Source organism: Gracilinanus agilis, chromosome 6, assembly GCF_016433145.1.
Source record: "Gracilinanus agilis isolate LMUSP501 chromosome 6, AgileGrace, whole genome shotgun sequence".
In the NCBI taxonomy this organism is placed as follows: Eukaryota; Metazoa; Chordata; class Mammalia; order Didelphimorphia; family Didelphidae; genus Gracilinanus; species Gracilinanus agilis.
The window spans coordinates 222,282,172-222,309,363 of record NC_058135.1 but is presented as its reverse complement, the minus strand read 5'-3'; the positions used below and the strand labels follow the sequence as shown (position 1 = coordinate 222,309,363).

At 31.6% G+C, this 27,192-nt stretch overlaps 1 protein-coding gene across 2 annotated transcripts in view; it reads left to right on the top strand.

Moving 5' to 3' along the window:
* The window catches only part of NSD2 (nuclear receptor binding SET domain protein 2), a 77,527-nt gene that overhangs the window by 19,600 nt on the left and 30,735 nt on the right, over window positions 1-27,192 (top strand). The window contains exons 5-10 of one of the 2 annotated variants that reach the window (XM_044680212.1): window positions 5,731-5,875; window positions 9,107-9,225; window positions 11,837-11,918; window positions 13,040-13,164; window positions 25,844-25,975; window positions 26,677-26,800. In XM_044680212.1, the coding sequence (XP_044536147.1) occupies window positions 5,731-5,875; window positions 9,107-9,225; window positions 11,837-11,918; window positions 13,040-13,164; window positions 25,844-25,975; window positions 26,677-26,800 (727 nt within the window). Of the gene's footprint in view, window positions 1-5,730; window positions 5,876-9,106; window positions 9,226-11,836; window positions 11,919-13,039; window positions 13,165-16,438; window positions 16,502-25,843; window positions 25,976-26,676; window positions 26,801-27,192 lie in introns of those variants that run through there. The other variant, XM_044680213.1, reaches the window with a different exon arrangement.

Genomic DNA, 27,192 nt, shown 5'->3' with positions numbered 1-27,192 from the left:
TCTTTCCTTTCCCAGAGATCTGACAAGTATACTATTCTGTGTTCACTTAACTTATTTATAGTTTCCCTCTTTATATTCAAGTCGTTCACCCATTCTGAATTTATCTTGGTGTAGGGTGTGAGAAGGATTTCTTTTAAGAATGATTAAAGTCCTTATAAAGGCTCCAAGGAAATAAAACCCTATTGTTTATATATACATTTAAAAATTTTCTTTTTTAATGAAAATTTTTATATTTTACTTTTTCTAATTACAAGGGAAACAATTTTTTGCCTTTATTAAAAAATCTTGTTTCAAATGCTCTCCCTTCCTTCCCTCCCTTTCACCTCCTTGAGAAGGCAAGAATTTTGATAGAGATTATATACATTCAGTCATTCAAAACACATTTCCATATTAGCCATGTTGTTAAAGGAAACACAACCCCCTCCAAAAAGAAACAAGAGAAAGTTAAAAAAAATAATACTTAAGTTTATGCCATTTTTTTTCTCCCTCTGGAGGTAGATAGCATTTTTTTACCCTAAGTCCTTCAGAACTGTCTTGGATCATTGTGTTGCTGAAAATAGTTAAGTTATTTACAGTTGATGGTCATATAATATTGTTGTTACTGTGTACAATATTTTCCTGGTTTGGCTAACTTCACTTTTCATCTGTTCTATAAGTCTTTCCATGTTTTCCTGAAAGTATCCTGTTTGTTATTTCTTACAGCACAATCATAGTCCATCAAAATCATATACCACAACTTTTTCAGCCATTCCCCAATTGATTGGCACCCCCTCAATTTTCAGTTCTTTGACAATACAAAAAGATGCTAGAAATATTTTTGTTTCTACAGGCTTTACCGTCTCCCTTAAAAAAATCTTTTTGGAATTCAGACCTAGTTGTGGTATTGCTGGGCATAGTTCCAAATTTGTTTTCCAGAATGAAAACCCCATATTTTTTATGTTAATTTTTTTTTTAGTGATGGACAGATGCATAGTGGATATGAACAAGCTGCAATACATTGCAGAAAATGAAATGAGAAAGGAGAAACCAAGAAAGCTTGCCAATGAATGTATGATTGAAAAAGAGAATGGGGCTAATTGATGACAGAGTGAAAGATATCTTATGGAAAACCTATGTACTTTATTCTTCCCAATGTCAATGAGCCTCCAAGAAGGTTTCATAGCAAATTGGATGGCCTCCAGCGGCAGATTAATTGAAAAAATGGATAAAAATTGTGTAGGATCAATTGTGATAACTGTCTAAGGTGGGAGTCCCTAAATTGATAGCACAGATACATTGAAGTATTAGAAAAGAAAGTAGAGAATGATAACTCCAAAGCACTAACTTGGGAGGAAGAAGGGTTATTTCTCAACCTTTTAGATTGTCTTTTTGTCAACATTACTCAGCAGCCTTCCTCTGAGTTTTATTCCATTTGTCTTTATCAGTCACTACAATACATTGTCACCAATCATCTCCTACCCCTAGGTCATTCCTCTTTTCTCAAGGAACTCATTCCTTATTCATAGGCCTTGCTATCCTCATACCTGCCTTCAGATATCAGGACTTTAGTACGTTATATTCCCTCAAACATCCTATTTTCATGTCATCAGCTTCCCAAACTTTGGTGGCCTCAATCTTCATTTTCACTTCAGCTTCCACATACAAATTGTATAAGTGGAGATTTGGAACCTTGACCTTCATCCCACAGAAGTCGTCTCATAGTATTTCCCAAAATTCCCTTTAATATCTCCTGTACTTCCATGTTTGTGTGGTCACATTATTGTTTTATAAGTTCTGTAGCTCCTCTCTCTCTTTCTCTGTCTTTTTCTATCTCTGTCTCTCTCTCTCTTTCTCTCTCTCCTAAATGAACATAGCTGAAGTTAGTTTAGCACCTTTTTACTCTAGCTTTTATGTTTATTATTATTAATAAAATATAATACTTAGTTATTGGATATTAATTTTCATCTTCACAGAATGCTCATGCCCTTGATCTAACCTCCATTTCACCTCCATTATCTAAAACTCTTTCTGACCACATGCTCTTGTTCTTCCATCTCGTGCCTTATTCTTCCTTACCAGATTCTTTATTGTAACCTACAGTCCTTTAAGACTCTTCCTTTGTTGTATCAATTCACATTACTCCTACCTTAACTTTACCTTCCCTTCATGATATTGATCCTATAATTGGCCAATTCATCCATCGGTTTCCTTTGAATCCTTTCCCTTCTTTTTCTATCTTTTGTTATACCTTGCCAAGAGCAAACTGGGTTGTTCCTGCCATATTTCTTCTCTTTTCATTCTCACATGCTACTGAATATTCTTGGAGAAAGTCACACATAAAGACTAGCTTCTTTAAAAATTTATTATCAACATCAAATAGGTGTTCTCCCTATCACATAGTGGTCCTTTTATTCTTCTCTTTTAAACCTTTATTCCGAGACCTCTTATATACTACCTTTTCTTCCTTTTCTTTGAGTAGAAGACTTCACATATTATTTTATTAAAGATCTAGAGGTCATCCATAGTAAGTTCCCTCTTCCTCACTTTACATAATTAAACACATTTGTAAAATCCTCATCCCTTCTCTCCAGGCTCTGATGAGGAAATGGAATTTCTTCCATTTATATTCTTGATCCCATCTCCTTCTGTTCCCTCCCCACACCTTCGATTTCTTTTTCCTTTCTAATTTCCTAGATAGGTATTTATGACTTTCCTGCCCATCAAAGCAAAGTAAGGACAACCTTTGGATATTGGTCAACCCTGGGTTCAAGACTGAAAACAGAAAGAATAATACTAGAGCAAAAGTGTTGTCAATGGGGACAACAGAGAGGCCTAGATTGGATGCTGTATGCTTTTCCTTTAGGTTGTTTTCCATCGCCTCCTTTTTGCAACCAAAGTCCTAGGAAAGCTTGGCAACATTTAATGCCTGCATTTCCTGCATACCTTCTACTTCTCAATGTCCTGAATTCTGCCTTTCAGTCCTCATCACTCAACTGAAACTGCCCTTACCAAGACTCCTTAAAACAACAACAACAACAACAACAACAACCACCTTTATCTTCTTAGTAAGAATTAAAAAACAAAACTAAACTCAAAGGTAAAGACTAGGCAAACAGGGTTATAAGATTTGCCAAAGTCACACACCTAGGAAGTGTCCATCTAGCTGCCCCTCAGTGAACAGCTTGATTTAGTGTTCCTTTCTTTTTTTAATTAATTTTTTGCCAACTATACTTAACAACAAATTTCCACATACGTTTTCCGAAGTTATATGATCCAAATTGTCTCCCTCCTTTTCTTCCCTCCCCATCCCATATCTGGCAAACAATTCAATCTGGATTAAATATATTTCCATATTGTTCATTTTGTGAGTGATTACTCTTATAAAACCAAAACCTCAAAACACATACCCAAATAAACAAGTGAAAAATCGTATGCTTTCATCTGATTTCTTAGTACTTATTCTCTTTCACTTCTTTATAGCTATTAGCATTATCATTTCCCTTTCCTTCTGGACATTCTTTGCTCTCTTGGCTTCCATGACACTGGTCTCTTGGTTATCTTTTCTCTTTTTGATCATTCCTTTTCAAGCTCTGTTGCTAGATTATCACCTTTCTGCTTACTAAGAGTAACTGGAACCAAAAACTTTGTTTTTAACATTCTTCTCTTCTTTCTATGTCTTCTCTTGGTGATCTCATCAGCTCACAAGGTTCAAATATCTTTATACAGACAAGCTACCAAATCTATATAGCTATTTCTTATATCTCTCCTGAGCTCCTGGCTTATATAACCAATTCACTACTGAACATCTTTCCTTAGATGTCCCATAGGCATTTCAAAGTCAACATTTCCTAAGTAGAATAAGCATTTTCCTCCAAGCTCATCCCGTTTCTACACTGACTGTTCACTAGATAGCTTTGGAGTTAACTTTGATTCTTACTTCTTCCTCATACCACAGAGTTCACCAGTCACTTGCCAACTTTGTTGATTTCACCTCCATAACATCTTTTGCCTCTTACTCTGTCATTTAGTCTGTACCTTAATATAAGCCCTCATTACCTCTCACTTATACTATTAAAATTACTTTATAATCTGTTGCCCTGGCTCCCTTCTTACCCCATTTTTAGTCCATCCTTCACATAATTTCAGAACTGATATTTTTAAAACACAGACCTAGTCATGTCAACACTTACTAAGATTTTTTTCAATAGTTTCCCTTTTGCATTTTTGTTGTAATATAAACTCTATTTGGTATTAAAAACTTTACATAATTTGTTTCTTCTCCATATATTTATCTTCATGTGTTCTCTTTTAGTCAAATTGTCCTGTTTCTCATATATGATATTCTCTGTCATGCTTATATATGCTTGCACAAATGATTCCCTACATCTAGAATACATTCTATCTTCACCTCTGCCTCATAGAAACTGTGTCCTTCATACCTTAGCTCTATCTCCATGCCTTTTTTGTGGTCTTCAGTTATTTTCACTTCTTCTTTCTTGTAATTACTTTTATATACTTTGTATTTACTTGTATATCTGTTTTATTACCCCAATAGAAAATAAGTTCCTTCATGTGGAGATTGTTATTGTTTCTATTATTTTGTATTTCTTGCACCCACCACTGGTGCCTTGAATGTAATTGATGCTTGATAAATGTTTTGTTGAATTGAATTTGCTGAACTAGTAAGAACTTCACATCTTTTTGAAACTACTAACCTTGTGGAAAATTTTCCTGAAATGTAATAGAAGTCTCTCTTAGCTGTAAACAAAATCAGCAATGTGATCAAAATTAGGTATATTTGGTATTTTAAATAGTGTGGCTTTTATCTATTTCTTAGCTATAAAGGATGCCTAAGAACCATACTTATAAAACAATGCTAATATTGGTGAGAAGATAAAATTGAGGATTTTTTCCCCTGCATAAAGTAAAACATTCTGTATAAAAATAATTGAATGGGGGCAGCTGGGTAGCTCAGTGGAGTGAGAGTCGGGCCTAGAGACAGGAGGTCCTGGGTTCAAACCCGGCCTCAGCCACTTCCCAGCTGTGTGACCCTGGGCAAGTCACTTGACCCCCATTGCCCACCCGTACCAATCTTCCACCTATGAGACAATACACCGAAGTACAAGGGTTTAAAAAAAAATAATTGAATGACCAATCATGACTCCAGAGACTTAATAATGCAATAATAATTGCAACTCACTTTGGAAGAGAAAGGTGACCTACTCAAAATACAGAATAAGATACATTTTGGGTGTTGGCCATTAGGAAAATTTGCTTTGATTATGAATATTTATTTTAAAGGGTTCTTGTTCTTTTTTTAAATAGTGGAGGTAGAAAGGTGGAGAGGAAAGAAAAATTATGCTTGTTAATTGTATTTTTTGAAAGATTAAATATAATTGGAATATTATGAGGGGTCTTGTTTTCAAAGACTTTTATTTTGTGTCAATGGAGCAAAATATTTTTGTCCAGATATTACTGGTCACCAATTTAGTAGTTTGAAAAAATTATAGCTCATAACTTTCTTGAGACTGAATGTCATTCATTAGAATGAATATTTGAGGGGCAATATCTGTATTACAAAGTTTTAAAAATTATTTATTTAGAATATTTTTCCATAGTTATAGGATTCATATTTTTTCCACCCCTTTTCTCTCCCCCCTCCCCAAGCTTTTATGCAGTTCCATTGGGTTATACATGCATCATATTACAAAGTTTTAAAAAATAAAACTTATTTACTATTCGTATTCACAGGTAGTTGCTGAACATCCAGATGCTTCATCTGAAGAGATTGAAGAATTGCTTGAATCCCAGTGGAATATGCTTAATGAAAAGCAGAAAGCTCGTTATAACACAAAGTTTGCCATAGTGACCTCTCCTAAATCTGAAGAAGACTCTGGTAAACGTAAAACTGTGCTAGTGTACTCTTAATTAAAATTGATGTGCATAGTGATGTCAAACTAAGTGCATATACTTGAGACCTGTAGGGAAAGCAGTGGTTCACTGTTTTTCAATTTTAATATGTGGTGTTTGTGCCAATAACAAAACAAACAAACAAACAAATAATTATAATAAAAAGCACTCTATATAAAATCTTCATTTCTTGCTTATTGTTATGAAGAGCTGTTACATATGTACATATATCGTCTGCTGTTTTGAAATTACAGGTTTCTCATTCTTCTTCTGCCTATAAGCAGCTGACACTAGCTATTACCATCTTTGGGGATGTGTGAGAAAGGTTTGGAGAGGGAAGAATTGGGATAATTAAGATGTTTTCTCTGAGTGCAAGTTCATGGATCATTTGGTCAGGGAAAGATTTATAAACAATAGTTATACCTGTCTTTTTCAAGTGACTGGAGTGATAATCTCAAGGAACATATTCCAAAACCCTTAAAAAAATAACTTGTTTAACTACTGCTTTATATATGACAATATTAGCCAAGATTTCCTGGGAGTTATCTTAGTTGACATTTGTTTTTGATTCATTATTTGATAAATGTTTATTGCTCCTTTTAAGTAAGTTACTTGAAGTTAAAGTTGTAAATAAGATTGTAATAAGTTGTAAATAAGCTGTTTTTAAAATCAAATGATCTTTGATCCATTAGTTCTTCATAGCACTCTAAGAAAGATTTTTTTCAGTATTTGAAAAATTACTATGTGAAGCTTTGCTTTGGGCAATTACAAGAATGAGGGAATATTTTAATTGTCAGATTTTTTTAATGTATAAAAATGATCAGATTTGTTATCGTATGTGTGTGCAAAAAATTTTTGTGGGGAAATTGACAGCATCTTAAGAGTAAATGTCAAATATTTGGATATCACTTTAAAAAACAAAAAAATTCTGTATCTCTCAAGGTTCATCATTGAAGAATATTGGAGACACCAAACGTAAAGTGTTTCAAGATTCACCTAAAAGGAGATCAAGATCCAGAAGTAATTGAAATTTGTATTGTGTACAATTAGCTCATCATTTTAAGTAGTGATTGAGTATATCTTTTATGTAATCACTCACATACCATAACATCTTCATTTTTTCCCTCAGATGCTGTTGTCTTGTTTTTAGGATTTTAATGGATTTCTAATTGAATATCTATACACTATAGTATTGAAATTATTTACCTTGGTCAGTGTCATTTGCAAAGTAATGTGATTAGAATAGTAAGGAAATTTTAGTAGTCAATAAATGGAGATAACTCACTCTTAGACTTCGTTATGGGATAACTATATTCAGGAAAATGTCATGATTTTGAAAGCCTGGCATGTTTGACTAAAAAAAAAAATAGAAAAACTGATTTTGCTGGAGGGAAAAACACAACAAAAACAATTATGTTAAACCTGATGAGTAAGCTGGGAATTTGAAATAACTAGTTCAATAATAACGAAAGATAAAAGTAATCCTTCCTTTTTTCTTTGTTTTTTTCAAAGAAATTGTGTGCTTGGAAAGCTAATAGATTTAAGTATTGCTGTATACTCCTCTTCTACAAGTGGTGTTCAGTCAAGGTTTTTGTTTTCAGATGTCTTCTAACCTTAATTTTAAAATTACTCTGGTGTTAATAAAGATGTGGAATGTTCATGTTCTATCTTACCTTGAGTATTAGTTTTTGAAAATTCTTTAAAGATTTTTTTCTGAGCCACCCTTTTAACTTTTAAAAGGATTTACTATTATAATCTTTTGAAAGAAATTTAATTTATGAAAAATATTTCTGAATAAATTATATAGTTTACTACCATATAGAGCAAAGGGCCATGTTGCTAGCAATTAATATTTGGTTTAGTTATAGTATTGAGGTAAACAAATGCCCAGGCAGGTGAGTAGTGAGCCTCTCTTTGTTTTAGCTTAATTTTGTTGACAAAAAACGTATTTTGTTATTCTAACAAGTGAGCAAGCTAGTATCTGCATTTGTTTTGTGTATTAGAAAGTCAAACTGAAGTTTGGAGACCATTCTTTCTGTATATTGTCTGTCATCTAGCAAATGGGTTCCTGGAAGCAGTATATAGTTATATATAATTAAATGAACATTTAATTGAACCAGGTATACTTTACCTTTTAGCTAATGTGTCCACATTTGAAGACAGACCCTGTCTTTGTTGCTCCATTTGCTATTGTACCCTTAGAACACATACTTGGTTTGGGGTATATTCACAATAGCTGTTTCTGTCTTTTAGTCTGACAGGCAAATAGATCTGGAGAACATATTTTGATCCTCTGGGACCTAATTCTATAGCTATAGATATCAGCTGTGAACAGAAAATTGGTGCAGGAGCGGAGTCCCAACCTAGGGGTGATTTCTAATAAGTTTGGATCAACACTCAGATAATGCTTTTTTTGTGTTAGTGGATTCCTGTCACTGGAGCTAGTAGGAGTAGGACGACTTCATGTATAGACTGACTTCTCTCCCTCTGCTTCTAGATACCTAAAGATTGATTGGTAAAAGTATAACAATTTTTTTAGATTCCTTATCTGGTGTGTAACTTTCTATGCCTCCATAAGTCAGTTATGTAAATGAAAACATTCGTTCTATATTTAGGGGATACATAAATTTCCACATCAGAGTATGCTAGTTGTTTATCTAATTTAGTATCTAATTCTTTTATGTCACTTTTAAATTGTTATCTTTAGTTCTTTGATATCCTGGGAAGATAAAATGCTTATTAGACTGGAGGAAATGTTAATAAACCCTTAATCTACAAAATAAATGGAAGAACACTTGCTATTCTAAGTAGATAGTCGAAATACAAATAGAATTATGAAAAATTTTTATATATGTGTGTACATATGTGCATATATGTTTCCAAAGAGAAATATAGTCTTTAGTTATTAAAGAACAGAGGATATATTTAGTTTTACTGGGTCCCAAATTAAAACGAGTATTGTATTGAAGAGGTTAGATTTAATTGCAACAAAAATGATTACTAAATAAGTCTTTAAATAAAGAAAACCCTTTTAAGCGTCAATAAATGCCATAATGTGATCTTTAATGTCCTTCAAGAATATGGGATTAAAGAAAGTTTTAAAAGCATTGAGGACCATTTAAATTTTTAAAATTTGCTACCCTAGATAGGTTCACAATACTTTTAATTGAGCTTTAGAGTATTTTTTCATGTAAGTTTCCCCATCCCCCATTCCAAGGTAACTTACATGGAAAAAAAAGAAACCATACAAAGAGGACACAGCACCCTACAGAAGATTTTGAAGTTCAGGAACCACCCAGGAAAAGACTCAGGATGGATAAGCACAGTAACCGGAAGGTAATTGTATTATTGGATTGTTTGAGTTGTTTATATAAAATTCAATCATGTGACAATGGTTAGATTTGGTAACTTAATTCTCTGAAATTGGAATTTGTCAACATGACTTAATTCTCTGAAATTGGAATTTGTCAACATGATAAACTATTCAGAAGATAATTACTTAAATATTTTGTGTTGGGAGACAAATCTGATTAACCAAATGAAGATTTTGCTAGGAGCATATTAAATTCATGTAAGCGGGATCTGGTAATCAGTTATTATTCATACCATATAATTTTATAACGTACTGCTTTTGCTCTATAAAAGACAATCCTTCACAGTTGATTGAGGTAGATACCCATTAAATGCAGAAGAAAATTAAATACAAATAGACTAATGCTTTTCCAAAACCTGAGTTCATTAAGATATAGTGGAAAAGTGAATAGAGAGCTGACTTTGAAGTCACTAAGACTCTCTTTTGACAAATATTGGCTCTGTAACCTGGACAAGTCCCTTAACTTTCACAAATGGCTCAATCAACTTTGTAAGCTTAGAGGTTGCAGAACAATTTAAGGTCAGAAGTTAATCACTGGAATTTCCCTATACATCAATGAAATCACAGCTTTGGTTTCTCCTTCCTCAAAAAAATAAGTTTCTTATTTTTTAATGGGTTTTTGTAGTTTTCGCAAGGTAATATAGTACAGTGCTTTTGCAGTTAGATCTCAGTTAATTTCCGAACTCTGCCAGTTTATGTAATTTTAATTAAATCACTTAGCTTCTGTAGGCTTTAATTTGGTTTTCCAATGCTATCATCTGTTTCCCCCAGCATGAAGGTAAATTGATTGTACAGTGTATATAATTATATCAAGAACTTTGTACTAGTAAATTCTTTCTCACACTATATAACCCTAGAAAAACAAAGAATTGCCTGACTTTATACAAAGGATAATTCATCCATTAAATTAGGTGGATTCTTTCCTTAGTACCCTGAAAATATAATATATTTTATGTGTGTAGCAAATGTTACATTTAATATTAACCTCTCTTGAACTTTTTGTTTTATAATATTCCCAATTTTGCTTATTTCATGTGTGTATATGAATAATGTGGGTATATATAATTTATTAATACAGAAATACCTTAAAGGAATAACTTATTTCATATAAACATGGGGCATAGTATTAGACCTTTTACCTTATATTGAAATATATTTCATTTTGTCTCTTAAGAGTTGACTATGTTATTTTACATGAAGCTCTATACCCTCTCACAGATCTGAATCAATTTTTATTTGACTTTTTTATTAGCAGAATATAAACCTATTTTGAAAAGTCCAAAGTTAAAACTATTCTTAACACAGGAAATCTTTCTTTGTTTTTTTACTACATAGCTTATTCTTATATTTATGCCAATGTCTGTGCCTTTCTGGATATTTTTGATTCGTTGATAGACTAGATAGACTAAATCAGTGATGGGCAAACTATAGCTGCGGCCAGATGGGGCCAGTGAAATGTTCTATCTAGCCCAGCTACATTATTCCTAATCTGACAAATACAATGAGTAGGATACAATACAATGAAACTTTGAAAGAGTTGCCTTAGAAACAGACTGACAGATGAGCATTTCCTTTCCTCTGGCCCCCTCTTTAAAAAATCACTAGACTAGATGATAGACTAGGAATGAACTCCTCTTGGAAGCACATTAGTACTACTTGTTAGTGATAATGAATATATGTTGTCTTTTAAAATATTTTATCCTGAAATGTTTCTAATCTTTGTAAGGTGTCCCTAAGAAATGAATTATCTTAATATATTTAATTTAAAAATTAATATTTATTTAAAATACCACGTAGTATTTCTCTTACATAGCATATTCTTACTTTTTAAATTTCAGAACACATATAAACTTATGAATGTTGAGCCATATACCTCTTATAGTTCATTTATCAAGAATTTAGCAGATGAAAATTGCTATTCTTAAGACAGTGCTTCAAACACTTTGAAGTGTGGTTGTACTTAGCATAGCATATTTGGAAAGTTACATAAAAAATAGTTGTGCTCTCTAGTTCACAATAAAATTTGATGAGGAGGTTAAACTACAGGTTAATCTGGACCTCGATTGGCCCTAACTTGACAGTTATACCATTATAAAACAACACTGGACTAAAGGCAAAATTTAAATTAGACAGTTCAGACTGTATAGAGAAATTCTTTTTACCCATTTGTTCTTCTCTGAGTTTTTATTTTAGTATCTCAAATACTAACATGAATTGTTCATGGGTAAATTTATGCAACTCCAAATTCAAGTGATAAGCCACTACTGAAATTAAAATCTTTATGTTTAATATTTATATGTTGATTTTAATTCCTTTATTCTTTGTCAGATGTTATGACTTCTGTATATATGAAACTATTGATTGATAAGTTCTTTTATTTACTTTGAAGGATATTAAGTTGTCTCTTCTGGATTATTTAAATTAAATTTGTGGAAAACAAACAGTTCTTCTGCTCAGAATAGGTGTAGAATATCAAACAAAAAATTTTATTTTTTTCAGTAACTCTAGAAATAACTTCTACTACTCATGGGGAGTTTTAGTTTTTATTTTTATTTATTTTTCTTTTTGTAACAGAGGGAGACAAGCAATGACAAAACAACCAAAACAAACTCTTCAAAGGTCACAGAAACCTCCTCTTCTCTAAAGAACCAGTCAGGTAATATGGTCAGAATGGGTTATGTTCTAATATTTAAACCATTTTCATTTTAATCAGTGTATTTTAAATTCTTACATGAATTTTACTGAAGCTTTTTAAAAAACTGATTTGAGGGTGCTAATTACTGCCTGTAGAGTTTCCTTTTCCCTTTCCTCTTGTTCTTTTCCCCCTTCCCTTCCTCTTTCTTTTTTCCCCTTTCCCTTTCCTTTTCCCTTTCCCTTCCCCCCCACCCCCCATACCCCCTCTGTCTTAGAATCAATACTGTATAATTGGTTCCATGGCAGAAAAGCAGGGAGGGTTCCCAGAGTCACATAGCTAGGAAGTGTTTAAGGCCAGATTCGAACCCAGCATACCTACTGTCTCTGAACCTGGCTCTCAATCCACTGAGCCACCTAGCTATCCCCCTGCCAGTAGATCTTAACCATTGTCTACTGTCCTGATTTACCATTTATTTCATGATTATGAATTTAGAAAAAAAAAAGAATAAAGGTAGTGTTCAAGTATTCATGAAATTGCTTAAATATATTCCATAGAGAAGCTATCTAAGGGGAAAAATGTAATCATACTATTAGTCTAAAACATCTTGGATCTTTTGAGAATGAGAACTTGCACTTGACATGTTACTGTAACATGTCAAAGGTTATTAATAAAGCATGAAAACTATTGTTCTTTATCAAAAGGAGCTTATTGAAGATAATATCATTGTTAAATTGCTATATTAAAATACTAAACAAAAGACAAAATCTTGCCTCTGTCTCCAACATTTTATTTAAATATTTTAAAGTTAAAGTAAGACTAGTAGGACAAACACATTTATTGGAGATTATATAATATTTTAATTTCTTTAATTACTGCACTGGATAGAAATCTTTTAACTTTAGAAAATGAAACGAAAAGAAAAAAGAGAAATCTATCTGATGGTATCTATTGAATCTTGTCTTACTATACTAAATTTACTTTTAGACTAAATCATATGCTTTGAATACTACTACAAAGGAACTGAGAAAACTCATCTTTAGTACATCTTCATTTGTTAAGAAAGGGACTGTGTTAAATCAAAAACTGGCTAGTTGTCTTTGAATGTTCCAAACTTCACTTTATGAACCAAAATTATTTTACAGCCACAAAAAATCTGTCTGATGCATGTAAACCACTGAAGAAGCGAAATCGGGCTTCAGCAGCAGAATCTTCAACTCTTGCATTTAGCAAAAGTTCATCTCCTTCAACTTCCTTAACTGAGAATGAGGTAAAAAAAAAAGTGGCATTTACATGAAAGCCATTTAGTTATCAAAAGTCTGTGTGCTTTAAAAATCCATTTTTAAGGAAAGAAGATCAGACTTAATTTGAAATTCTCCCTTTAACTCTAGATGAGTTAAAGCTTTTTGTCTGTGGCTCTGTTGAATTACAAGCATTGTGAAAATACTTTCACTGTAGTGAAGATTGAGTTGGGTACTTCAAATATATATATGCATATCTATATACCAATGCAGTTTAATTGTACTAAAATACACATTTTAGAGATGTAATTTTCAGAAACAAAGTAAAATGTTAATGGTGTGCATTTTCCTCTAAAAATTTTTGTTTTTTATTCATCTTCATGCCATAATTTTTCATATGGAAGCAAGTCTGCTTTTGTTTTATGTGACATAGAATGGTCTCTTGGTCTTGAGCACAAACTCTGTACTCATAATGGTGATGTATGTGAATGTGTTTGTGTGTGCGTGCGTGCATATGTGTACATACACACATAGATATATGTACACAATCAGTTTTTTAACAGTTTCTTATTAATGATTCCTGTTTTCTGTACACAAATAGCAAATAATATATCTTTTTCAATCCATAATTTGGCAATTTTTATATTCCAAACCTTTTAATTTTGGTTTGTTAGTGAATAGAATTGGATTATAATACTTTGAACTACTAAAATATTTGGCAGAATAATGATTGTGAAATTGAAATAGGATTATGTTTTTTCAGATAAGATGTAGACAAAATTCTTAAAAGTTTTTGTCCTTGCCATAAAAAAAAAAAGCTGCTCAAAATTCAGGAATGGAAAATATTTCTGGTTTGAGAAGGAAAAAGGTTGAGTCTGTAGTTTGCCAAGTGATCTGTCCTATTTTTTTTTTCTTTCTTCAAAATGTCTTCCATTTAACACTGTATTCCCAGTCTTTTCCATGTGGACATCCTTCCATTTTTCCCCCCCTGTGAAAAACATTATGATATAATGTTTACTATTGATTTTCTCATCAGTTCTAAATAATTAACTCAAAATATTTTCTATTGGGGAACCAGAGGAGTGGGGAAAAAAGAAAGCATTTTCATGTTTTCATAGTCCAATAATAAATGTTTAAATATACAAGTCTAATTGAGCAGTGGGGTGGAGTGGGGTGGTTATAGGTATATGGGCATATGGTGTGATGGGTATTGCTGAATGGGGCATTTCAGTGTTTAATATAAACTAAAAGGAATTCTTGGAAATAAGAAACCTAATTAAGTTCTCCCACATAATGTATATATAGTATTGCAACATTTGTGATATTAGTGAAGGAAACATACTGATTTTCCTCCTATAGTTTCTAATCAAATTATGAAAATATAATTGAGTTTAAAACTTAAACATTTAGTGCCAAGGCTCTGTGCTAGGTACTGGGGATACAGAGACAAAATATAAAAGTTTCTGCCCTTTAGGAGCTTATATTATACTTCTAAATATAGATGATTAAGAAGCCACGTTTAAGTGTATGTACTCTGTTAAGCTTCTAAAAGTACTTGACAATAGCACTAAAGATTTAAATTTAGAAAACATAAAAGAATTGTGGTAGAAATTGCTTTCTGTACTGTGTTAATGAGCCCACAGAAAAATGTGGAAATGTAGTTTTTCCTAGTTGCATATTATTATTTAGACTTTTTACATTTTCAGTTAGAGTTTAGACTTTCAGACAAAGAGAATTGGGAAAAGCACCTCCAATTTGCAACAGAATATGTAATAGTTTTACTTAATGCTATTGCATTCCCTTTCTATGCCTATCTTCAGTTAATCAAGGGAAAGGGAAGGCTTTTTGATTTGACATAGTTTAATTAAACTGCATCGAATTTTTTGGTTACCTTATTTGCTTGAATCTGCTGTTCATGTCTTCTAATAAAACAGAGTTAGGAAATATAGAATAATCATCCTCTCCTTTTCTCTTAATCAAAAATGCTATGGGACTAGATACATACATAATAGAAAGGTCAGCACTTTTAATATAATATAAATACACTAACTTTTGGAGTATCACTACATCAATATACTCTTTTTAGTTAATACCTTACTAATATTTTGACATGTTTCTGACAGTAGTCTTATTTTTTTAGATTAAATATTATGGAGTTTTCTTTTAACTCTATTTAGGAAAAGAAAACAAACTTATCGGATAGTGTCCATATTAAACTCTTAGTAGAGAAAAATAGAAGTATTTCATAAATAACTTTGAAGCTTATCCAAGTATCTTTGAGTGTATATTCATCCTGTTCACTTGGCCTTTATATTGTCACTTTTGTGTGGGTTTTGGAAATTCATCATTAAAATACTTTTCTACTGAATTACATTGTTGTAATTAAAACACTGTTATAACTTGAGTGGAACGGAAGTCTTGTATACTATGTTTAACAATCTAGTACTGTCATAAAAGTATGATATTTGTGAAAAGCTTTAATTGTTGTGTGCTTAATATTCTGGCGTTATGAGGCAGAAAGTAGTCTGCATCCGTCACCTCGAAAAAAAAAGGGGGAGAAAAAGTAAGTGGGCCCACTTCCAGTCTCAAATGCATCATTCCCTCTAAATAATCTTCTTAGTTCAAAGATATTCCTTATTCAGCTGTAGATTTTCTTTGAAACATTATTTCCTTCTGTTTAAGGGTATCTGTGATGTTTAGTTATGTATTTTCAGATCCTATGGTTGAAAACACAAGAAGTAATCATGAAATAATAGCTAGCATTGATTTAGTGCTTACTTTGTGCTAAAGCACTGTGCTAAGCATAGTTAAACATTATTTCATTTGATCTTCACAATACTGGCAAGTAGATACTATTATTATCCTCATTTTACAGATATGGAGAGTGAGGTAAACAGTGACTTGTCCAGTCACACAGCTATTAAGTGTCCGAGGCTGAATTTGAACTTGGGTCTTCTTGACTCCAGGCCCAGTTCTCTATCCATTGCGACACCTAGCTTCTCCAGTAGAAAATTTTGTTAGAATAAATATTTGAAGATGTCACAGGGAATAAATAAAATAAATAAAATTTACCTTTTAACATTTACAAAGAAAATAACACATGGTGAATATGAATATGAAAGCTCCACATTTGCCTGGTTTTTACTTTTGCACAATTATCCACTTTTAACCAAAAAAAGGTAAATTTCCACACCTGCATGATAAAGACCTATGAAGGAATGAATGTTATTTAAGTGTTTTTATAACATTAAAACTTTTTCCCTTAGAGAAAATTCTTATTTTTTTCACCTTCACGGGTAACAGCTTTTATTGGAACCAACATCAGTCAAGTTGGACTTGAGCTCAGCTGCAATGTACTGCACATAAAATGATGTAATATTCCAAGATGTCTGCTGCAAGTTTTACTATCATCGTATACACTAAAATGACATTTCTATCACAATCATTTTATGGAAGATGTATGATACTCTGTTTTTACTGGTATTAATAAACACACACAATGAAGAAAACAGATACACAAATTTTAAGACCAAGGTAAGATGCCTAATCAAGGTCATTTAATCAACCACATTCATCTCATAATAAAAATGCATTCATTCCAATGATCAGCATAACATTCAAATTGATTAAAGTGATACCATTAGGTTGTGAAACTGCCTAAATTGTAAATGCAGATGCAATCCCACATTAAAGACAGTGTTATTAAAAGTAATTTTTCCTCATTCTTAGAGATTTTTGTATTGGAAAAATATCCACAAGTATATTCTGGCTCCCTCCCCCCTTTAAGTAGCATATATCTAAGTAATTTTATGCAAATAGTTTTAATACCATTTTAACTAGTGAGCTATATTCAGTATTATAGACATTATCAATGCCCCACATTTAATATACAGGGAATACTCCATCCCTAAATTTTTTACTGGACAATTTCAATTTAAAAAACCAATTGTAGTATATTTTGTGTTAATCAAATACTGTAGATCATTTGCTTTTTCTTAGCCTGTAGATTTCATTTATAAAATTAGCCAGAAGATGCTATAATTACATTAGTTACATTGCCTGATACATTGTTTATTTAAAATACTATATATTTTATTCCAGTGTTTTAATTGTTGATCATTTGCTGTGATATTTCAGCATGTTTGCATGATAAGAAAAATTGTTTAGCCCCTTCAGCTGAGTCATAAGATATGTCATATGTCATGTTACATGCTGTTAACATTAAACATTCAGTGCTTATATATACCAAGGTTGTATCAGAACTAAATTAACTTTTATAAAGCTTTTAACTGGTACACATGGAAGATGTAGAATGTGTTTTCCAAATAATTTTCCCTTCTCATTCAAAAGTTTAAAAAAATTACTTTGGCATATAAATAACTGTTTGAGTCCATTATAACTAAGGTTAAAAGGAAACAAAATCTGTTTAACAATGAAATTTTCTGTTTGTCTGTAATATAACAAATATATGAGAAGTTATAATGCTGGGCTTAATTAAAATTAATAGCACAAAATATTATCACATAAAAAAATCTAAGGCATAAAATACCTTAGCCTCCTATTGACATTCCAAAAGGCTTGGGATTAAATTCATAGCTCTGAGACAAATAACAAGGATCACTAATAAAACTTTTTTTTTAATGTTAAAGTATTGGGAGGGGACACTAAGGATGTCATTGGAAATGACAAGCATGAATTATATTTATAGAGGATGTGCTCAGTAATTAGTGGGTTAGAGTCACTATATTGCCTTCCATTGCAGAATACTAGATATTGCTACAATGAGGGCTATTTTTAAAAAAGTGGCCTAGTTGAGTAAAACATGAAAAATTATTGTACTGAACCTCATGAAGTGAAAATGTAATAAACAGACTGCATAAGGGTGCATGGTAGGAAGGGGCACATCCTTAAGTAGTCATGAGTAGTATAATTCAGGACATAGCCAAAGGTTTCTTGGAAAAGGTGAGTTTGTATTCATTGAAAAGGGTTAGAGACTTAAAGTACTTTCAGTTACTTATTTTTTAAAAAAGGTAATAATGCTATTCAGCCAAAGTTATGTCAATTCTTCAAAAAAATGGAAAAAAATGTTACACTGATATGCTAATTACTGTCTGTAGAAATGGGATCCTTTTTGTATTGTGGATTCACAATGTAAAATTTGTGTCTGAAGTGTTGATTCCATTTTATTTTCTTGGAAACATCTATCATAAAGTATATGCTCTTTGAAGGGCTGTAAATCTTAAGCAAGGTGTAGTAATACCTCATATAATTCAAATAATCATAAATCTGAAGTTTTTTATCCAATTTATAATTTTTAAAAGGAAAAGTGAATTTATTACTTTCAATACAAAATAATAACTGTATACTTGAGTAATGAGCACCTGTCTTGCCTTCTTTTCTGAATAGATAGATGTTTAGTATATGGTTTTTCTCAAGAAGCCCTTTTCTTCTCAAGTTTTGCTTACTAACAAATTGGAACAACATCTTAATATGTTTTTTAGATACTAGGCATCAGAGGAGATTCACAGTTTAGATAAAACCTTACTTGTCCTTTTAGAGCTTATGATTTGATAAAGAATAAGACACAAACTTCCATAACTGTGACACATTGATGAATGTTTTAGAGCATTATTAAGCAAAGTTAATTGTTTAGCTCTTGAATTCCTAGGGAGCTCTTGGAAGGTCTCATGGAGGAATTCAGCTTTCTTCATAGATACTGCAAGTTACACTTTAACCCTCTCTATATGTATCATGGATTTCTAATTAGTATCAAACCTACCCCATATAATGTTACCTTAAGCAAAGTCTTTTTATGTAATCATTGTAATTAAATTCCATCTTAACATAATGAAACTATACCAGAACCTTGTTTGACTGATTATCCATTTGTTCCTATGGAATTATTTTAACCTATAGAATAATGTTCTGCTGAAAGTTTTAAAATGGAATCAGTTAACATTAGGGTATACAATGAACAAATTATATTCAACTCATCAATTTTTCTTATTAGTTTGTACCCTAAAGGAAAAAAATCTGGCCAATTTACATTATATCTAATTTAGTTTAAAGGAAATATACTAGAACAGCAGAAACTTTAAAAAAATCAATAAAAATAAGCAAATACATCTACATAAACAAAAACCATCTATAAAGGGTAACATATAATAGAAGATTTAATTGCCAAGAAATCTGTATTAGTCATTATTCTGCCCTTGCAATGTGATCTTTGACAAGCCTTGAGCCTGTTTCATTTCTAATGAGAAACTTTTACTTCTAATCATTTATGTTGAAGTTTAGTTTTATGAAAAAAATTTTAAATGAAAATTTAAAAAATTAGTCCTTAATGTTGTGTATTTTTTTCTTCAGGGAATTAGAGAAACATAATCCCTTCATGGATTTAGTAATAGTAATAGTGTCCTGAAACTTTCTTTTACAGGTGAATATTGTGAGATAGAAGGAAGACTTTAAGAACTAGCTAAGCTAAAGAATTACAAAGAAATCTCAGTTGCTTTACGAAATTTGACCCAAATTGTTTGTTGTACCATTGCTTCAAACATGTTGAAATATTTGTTAGTAAAGTTTACTGCTGAAACAGTGTGGCAGTATAATGGCTAAAACAAACCACTTTAAAAAAATTTTTTTAAAGGTGGCAAATTCTACCCAAATCCTCTTCCAAAACCAATAAAATGATTCACCTAAAATTTGTTTGTGAAGTTACTCTTAAATGTAGAGATTCTTCCATTCTCACCCAGCACTTTTTAACCAAACACCAAAAAAAATCACAACTAAAATTGAAAGAGACTTAAGAGGCCTTTCTAGTCCAACCTCCCCATGATATAAATGAGGAAATGAGGCCAATGAAGGTTGTGACTTGCCCATACAGATAGTATGCATCACATGTGGGATTCAAACCCAAATATTCTGACTTTAGGGCCTCTAACTTCTCATATATGATACTGACTACTTAGTTCCAACACAAGTTCCAAGTGCCCAAAGTAGGCAAAAATCTTGGATGTCAAATGGTAAATACTAAAAAATTAATTTGCCATTAAATTATAGTACTGTTGCAAAAGCAACAATTGGAAAATCTATTTTTTTTAACGCCACAGAAGTTCTATTCCAAAAACTTGTGTGGCCACAAGTTCTAGTTCCTGATAGAGTAAAACCTCAGATCTTTCTTGTAGTGGTCTTGTAAATGTTGATTTCATTTCTTCCCTCAGTCAATATAAGAAAAGCCTTTTAAAGACTTTAATGTGAATCAATTTTGGGAAGTTTTTGTTTTAAAAATACAAAGCAGTTTTTCAGAAGTAATTTTGTATCCTAGGTTTAGATGCCTCAATAGGAACTTTGAAATAATTTTTTTTCCTTTAAGTTAGAAAGATCTCCATAGATATCTTTTCTGTATACTAATGGTTAACGTAGAAAAAGTTTGTAGTCTTTTTGACTTATGTGCGTGTGCAATATTTTGTTAGAGATATTTAGCCTTTTCTAATTTGAAATTAATATTGGAAGTTGGTTTAAAAAGTTATATTTGAAAATTCTTTAAGAGTTTATAGTGTTTACATTTGTAAAGTGTTTGGAGGGTTATTACAAAGTAAAATAGAATTTTGGGTTTTCCTTAATTATATTCTTTATTCTTCAAATTTTGATCCCAGCTAAATCACTATAGAAAGTGTTATGGAGCAGTATGCAGAATGACAGAAAACCAAAAAATGCTGTATAAAACACTTTAATAAGATAAAATACCTGCCCTATAGAAAATTGATAGAAAAAGTAGAGCAGTGCACAAAAAAAGATTGCAGAATCTAATTAGTAGCTTAATTAAAGAACATAGGAAAAAATCTAGAGTTCTTTTTTTTCCTGCGACCTCATCTTTTTCAAGATAGTTGAAACACTTTACTTTGAAGTTATTATTTTGTCAGTATGGATATTTTTTTCTACCCATTCAGATAGCAGCCCCTCAAGACCTCAGCTTCTTGAAATACTTGAATTTCATTAATATGGTCTTCTTTGTGATTGTCTAGGAAATTTACTTAACTAATATCATAACACGGGGGTCTGAATATTATAGTTTACACCAAAAAAGTTTTTTTTCACTGCCCCATTTTTTTTTCATACCCCTTTCCCTCTCAAGGCAAAAAATCATTGCATTTTCTTTTGGAAACTTTGGTGGTGTTTTTATTTTATTTGATCTAATCTAATAAATTATTGTAATTCTTATTTGTCCAGGAAATTTTAGTAAATGGAAAAGATGTTTGTTGTTTTTGTTTCACCATCTGTGCATCTTTGATAGAATAGGGAAAGGGATGCCTATTGTACTTGGGTTATAATTTTGTATATTTGTTTAAAGTTTCATCAAGTAATTATTTTCAAAAGCAGTCCTGAATTCTCTCTAATGAAAGTTTATTAGTCTTCCACAGTTAAGTTTGAGAACTTCCTCTTTAGATACTGCCATATAGTTTTATTTTTAAATATGTGTATGGATATATACAAGCATATATATCTTGAAGGGTCAGATTTAATTTTTAAACTTAGAATCTTTTCTTTGTTTCTTTTTCTGCATTTTCACAATTATTAAATGACAGTAAACTTTTAAAGAAAATTTAGGTAAGCTTTATTTTGAAGTATAGCATAGAAATCTGGCATATATAGTACCTTTTAGAAATAATGTTTTTCATCAGATTTTTTTACATTAGTGAAGTTAGTGTCCATTTTTGGAGAGTTTAATGTTGTATATTTCATTTAAGCATAATATGGAATGTAGTTTGTGCTAGTAGCTAGATAAACCTGACTTTTTCCGGGTTTTAAGTGTGGCTAGTGACCAGTGAAAGTGTTTCTCACCTACTTTTTGAGTGTTTCACTTTGTAGAAGACAATGAAACCCATTAATACAATGCCTTTATTAGAGATTTTCATTTGCCCAAATTACTCAAATGTTACTTGTAATTTTATTGCTTGTGAAAAGAATGATGATTAATTTGTATATATTGCCCTGACATTTCGTTAACACAGTGGTATGAATATAGCCTGTATTTCCCCCAATACACCCTCCCCCCCCAACCTGGCTTGTATAATACCAGAGTGCTATCTATAAATCAGAATTTTTGTTGTTGTTTTTTTTTTCCTTAAGGGAGATTGTATTCTGGAGTATATTTGGACCAGTAAAATCTTATCTAAGTGTTGTCTGATACATTAGATGGAGAGGGAGTTTGTTGTGATGGATAGCTAGCCTCAAGGCCCAGAAGACCTGGGTTCAAGTCTCACCTCTGATACATACTGGCTGTGTGATCCTAGGCAAGTCATTTAACTACTCAGTGCTCAAGGCAACTCTCTATGAGTAAATTTGTAGAGAAAGTTCCAACCTGGATTGGTAGGAGAAACAGTTCCTCACTGGGAGCTCCATATATGGATTAAATCACAGATCCAATCCCTGTCCTTAATCTTATTCCTTTTGACATGTTCTGAAATGTGATCAGTGACTCTAACTTCATTTGCCAATTCTAATAACTAGCTTTATTAAGATATTGGATCTTCAAGAGGCTAACTTTTATTTTAAATAGAAAGTTAGTGTGAATCAGCTAGCATCTTAAAATTATTAAATTTAACAAACTTATCTTCCCAGCTACCACTGTAAAGTCATAATTTAACCAGAGATTCACAAATCTAATTGTTATTTTGTTCATTGTTTGCAGATCATATAATTGTCACTCTAAAAAATGATATAGGCTTCACCTAGTAATCTTTTAAGAACGTACATAAAATGTTTTTGTGTTTATATCAAACTATTACTTTCAAAATTATTCCTTTCTCAAGTGGCTGTATTGTTTCTAAATAACTATTTAAATGTGTTAACTTTATTCTTTGTCAGATTGATCAAGTTATTTAGAACATATTCTTAAGGGTATATTTAAAAAAAAAACAACTTCCCTTTTTATCTTCCCAAGTCAAGTTTAAAAAGCTTTTTAAACCTAATTTCATTAGTTGACATCTTTAGAGTACAGTTACTGGAAAAAATATTAACTGTTTCAAAGAAAATAAGATAAAAATTAAGTTTTAAAAGTGGAAAGAGCCATAAAATCTAAGTACTTAAAATATCTGGTAAATATGAAAACAGCTAGAATAGTCTTTAAAGTAGTCTTGTGTCCATTCAACTACTACATTTTTCTTTTTCCAAATGCATCATATTGGATATGGAATAGTTCATATATACCGTATACTGGGATTTTGGGACTGTGTTCATAGGATCCATAAAGGTGAATTTATCGTTTTCACAATTGGCATCTCTGAGTAAGTAATGTTATATGATAAAGTAGAGGTGAAGTCTCACTCTTTAGTAAAGAAACTATATCCTGTATTTATCTGTCTAAGTTTACTACTATATTTGCTAGTGCTTTGCTAAATAGTCATTGGCATATAGCTCCCATAAAAATGGGTGGAAAAAGAGGCTAGAACACATGATACAAGTTAGAAAATCCTGGAATTGTACTTTTGCTGATTGTATCTTTGTAAGGTTTCATTTTTATATATTATCCTGTATGTATAATACTCTTCCAAATATTAGAAAATTAACTCAATATTTTGTCTTTTAAAGTTTATACATGCATTAAAAAAAGTGTATTCAGTGTTCTTCCTTAAACACACTTTGTTAATTTTAGGAAATATCTTCTTCAAGTGGAAACATGCTAACTTTTTCTGTAAATTTTAAATAAAAGGTGCTGCTTCTTCCTCTGTACCAGGACTGGTGTGTGTTTTCTGTCTCTATCCCTACCCATTTTTTTCTGCTTCTAAATTTGTTTGAAAGTAGTATCAACATGGTTTAGGTGGATAAAGAGCTGCCAACTGATTTGAGTTGAGATTCTGGTTAAAGTCCCTTACTATTCCTTATTGTATTTCAGTTTCTGTCTCTCTAGAATGGTTTGTAAATTGCTTGGAGGGTCTTTTTCCCTTGAAAGCTACCTATGGTATATATAGTAAGTGATAATAGCACATAATTAAGTTTGTGTTCTGTTAGGCTTCCCCTGTAAGAAACAGATGGTTAGCTTATACCAACATAAATAGGATACCTTGTTTTTCCCATATGTAGGAATGCTATTAACTTGATGTGGAACTCTAGTAATAATATAAATTTTGGAACTTAAATTCAAAGTATTTTTTAAATTGCTATTGTTTCCATATTTGCAGAATATCAAAGGTATACTAAAAGAATAATATGGAAAAGCTTATTTTAGTGTAAAATACTGAACAATTGCTCATTTTTGTTAGAATTACAGTTTAAAGCTAGTTAGCAAGCCATATTTAAATACATCAAAGTAAATTATATTCACTTATCTTAAAAATCAAAATGAGGCTTTTTGTTATTCAATTCCCATTTCCCCAGAAAATAGTTGATAGAGTAAGGATAAAAAAGTTACTGAAAAATTTATTTTAGTACTAATTTAAAATCAGGGAAACACTTAGCAATATCCTATTAAAGACAAATTATATAAACATGGAAGTTAAATGATTTGTTAAAACGCAATCTTGAATGTAAAGTTTATATATAGGGGCCTATGTAATTGAGCAAATTAGTTGGTATTTTTTCTGGGTTGTAGACCTATCACCAAATTCTATAGTTACCTGCATTCAGTTTTGTAGATCCACTACTTTGTACAATATTTATGTTATAATGTAGATTCGTGTAAAAGCTTCCACATCAAGTATCTAAAGTTTTTTTGTTAGAGAGATCATTAAAAGTCTTTAACAAAAAAAGCTAAACAGCAAAAGGTTTCCTTTGTTTTCATTTAAGCATGTAAAAACTTAATTGGAAGTCTGACTTCTGAAAAGAATCAGTGGTGGGTGGAAAGTATTCATCTAATCTAGATTATTTTTTAATAATAAGAGGGTGGTAGGTATAGTATGGCTAAACAGAAATTCGTAGATTTAGCCAAGAGTTTGAATTTCTTCCTCCCAAACTTTTCTTTCTTTTTTTTAAAATCAGAATTGTTAAGTAAAATGGACAGATTTGACTTCACCTTCTCTTCACCTTCTCTCCCTTCAGCTACCCACCCTCTGGGGGAGGTACTAATGAGCTGTGAAATGTCCCAAAGACAAGCATTGGGGAGAAGAAGAGAAACAGAGGACATGGATAATCCACAAACTTGATAATAAGTCTCAAAAACTAAGTTTAGTGAATATTTTGAGAAATATTAGAAAAGGAGTATATCCCATTTTGAACATTTTTCTAAACCCCATAAAGCTGAATTTTGGCACTTCAGAAATAAATAAAAAAAGAGTACATTTGTGGGGCTTGAATATTTGCTCCAAATTTTACTTAAGAAGAAAACACAAGACATTTTCCTATTCACATCTTTGACTGTATACATTTGAATTTGTTTGAGACTGAAGTAGTCTAGTGGGGAAAATCAAACCCTCAGATTTTAAAAATGTGTTATAGTTTTCAAATATTAAAACAGCATTGATATTTTTGTTATGAAATTTAGTTAAATTATATTTAAGAATGTTGCTAAATTTTAGGCAATAATACAACTTCTATACATGTATGTATAAAAGTTGTCATTTAAATTAAGTAACAAAGAAAAATGTTTATAAGGTGTTTTGTTTGTATATTAAATCTTTTAACAATAACTAGTGTCTTTTTTGAAGCAGACTATGACCACTCATTTTTTTCCAATGGCTATAGTGAAATATAATCCATACACTTCATCTTCAGATCTCAGATGGTCAAGGAGATGAACCTTCAGAGTCCCCATATGAAAGTGCAGATGAAACTCAAACTGAAATATCTATATCTTCCAAAAAGTCTGAGCGAGGAACCACAGCTAAAAAGGAATACGTTTGTCAGGTAAGCTGAAAGCTTTCATTCATCATTTAGTTATTGTTGAGTGGCTTTTGGCCAAGTTTGGACTGTCACTATTTTTCTTTTTGTGAGCCCCTTGCATTTTGAATGACTATTAAGAGATAATCTATTGTAGAATATGTAAATAAGTTGCCATAACTAGTTGTGATCATTGGTTTATAAATTTGATGTCAGTGGCTTTAAGCCAAAAAATTAATGATGTGATATTTGCTACGATTATTTTCTTTGTATCGGATTTGAAATTTCTTTTCTTTTTTTAAAATTTAAACCCTTACCTTTTGTCTTAGAATCAATACTATGTACTGGTTCCAAGGCAGAAGAATCATTCGTAAGGGCTAGGCAGTGGGGATTAAATGACTTGCCCAGGGTCATACAGCTAGGAAGTGTCTGTGGCTAGATTTGAACTCAGGACCTCCCGTCTCTGGGCCTGGCTTTCAATCTACTGAGCCACCTAGCTGCCCCCTGACTTGAAATTTCTTAATAAAGTCCATATAGTTTTAGGTAAAATTGAAATTAGCTAGTCAGTGGCAGTGTTTCTAATTCAAACTGGTTTATAAGTACTTACCAATCTATAGTATTTTGTATGTGAGTTTTTCCCCTGAATAGTAAACTAGGTTAGGAAGAGAAAAATGGAGAGAGGGGAAAAGGACTTTGTAAAAATATTATTTCTGCTTTCTTTTTAAAAGCTTTGTGAGAAATCTGGCAATCTTCTACTTTGTGAGGGACCGTGTTATGGAGCCTTTCATTTATCCTGCCTTGGGCTTTCTAGACGACCAGAAGGAAAATTCATTTGTAGTGAATGTACTTCAGGCAAGTTTTTTATTCAGTCTTTTAAAAAAAAGTTTTTATCTTTAAAAAGAAAAATGAACAGAATTTTTCCAGTGATAGTATTCGGTTTCTACTTCAAGCTTCCAGATAACAAGATCTTAATAGAGTATATATAACATATATATTTAATTTATAAAGTGATATATAAGTTATATATGTATATATACTACATACATATACATATATGTATATATACATATATATATAGTGATGTGTGTGTTCAAACTGTTTCTGAAACTGTTATGCCTAAGAAACTAATAGAAACAAATAATGCCCATTCCCCTTGACACCACTGCTTCCTGTTCCTTTTCTTCAATCTTGAGTCTTCTCTTGCTATCAAAATTCTCTTGTTCCTGATGCTTTCTAGAATTTTC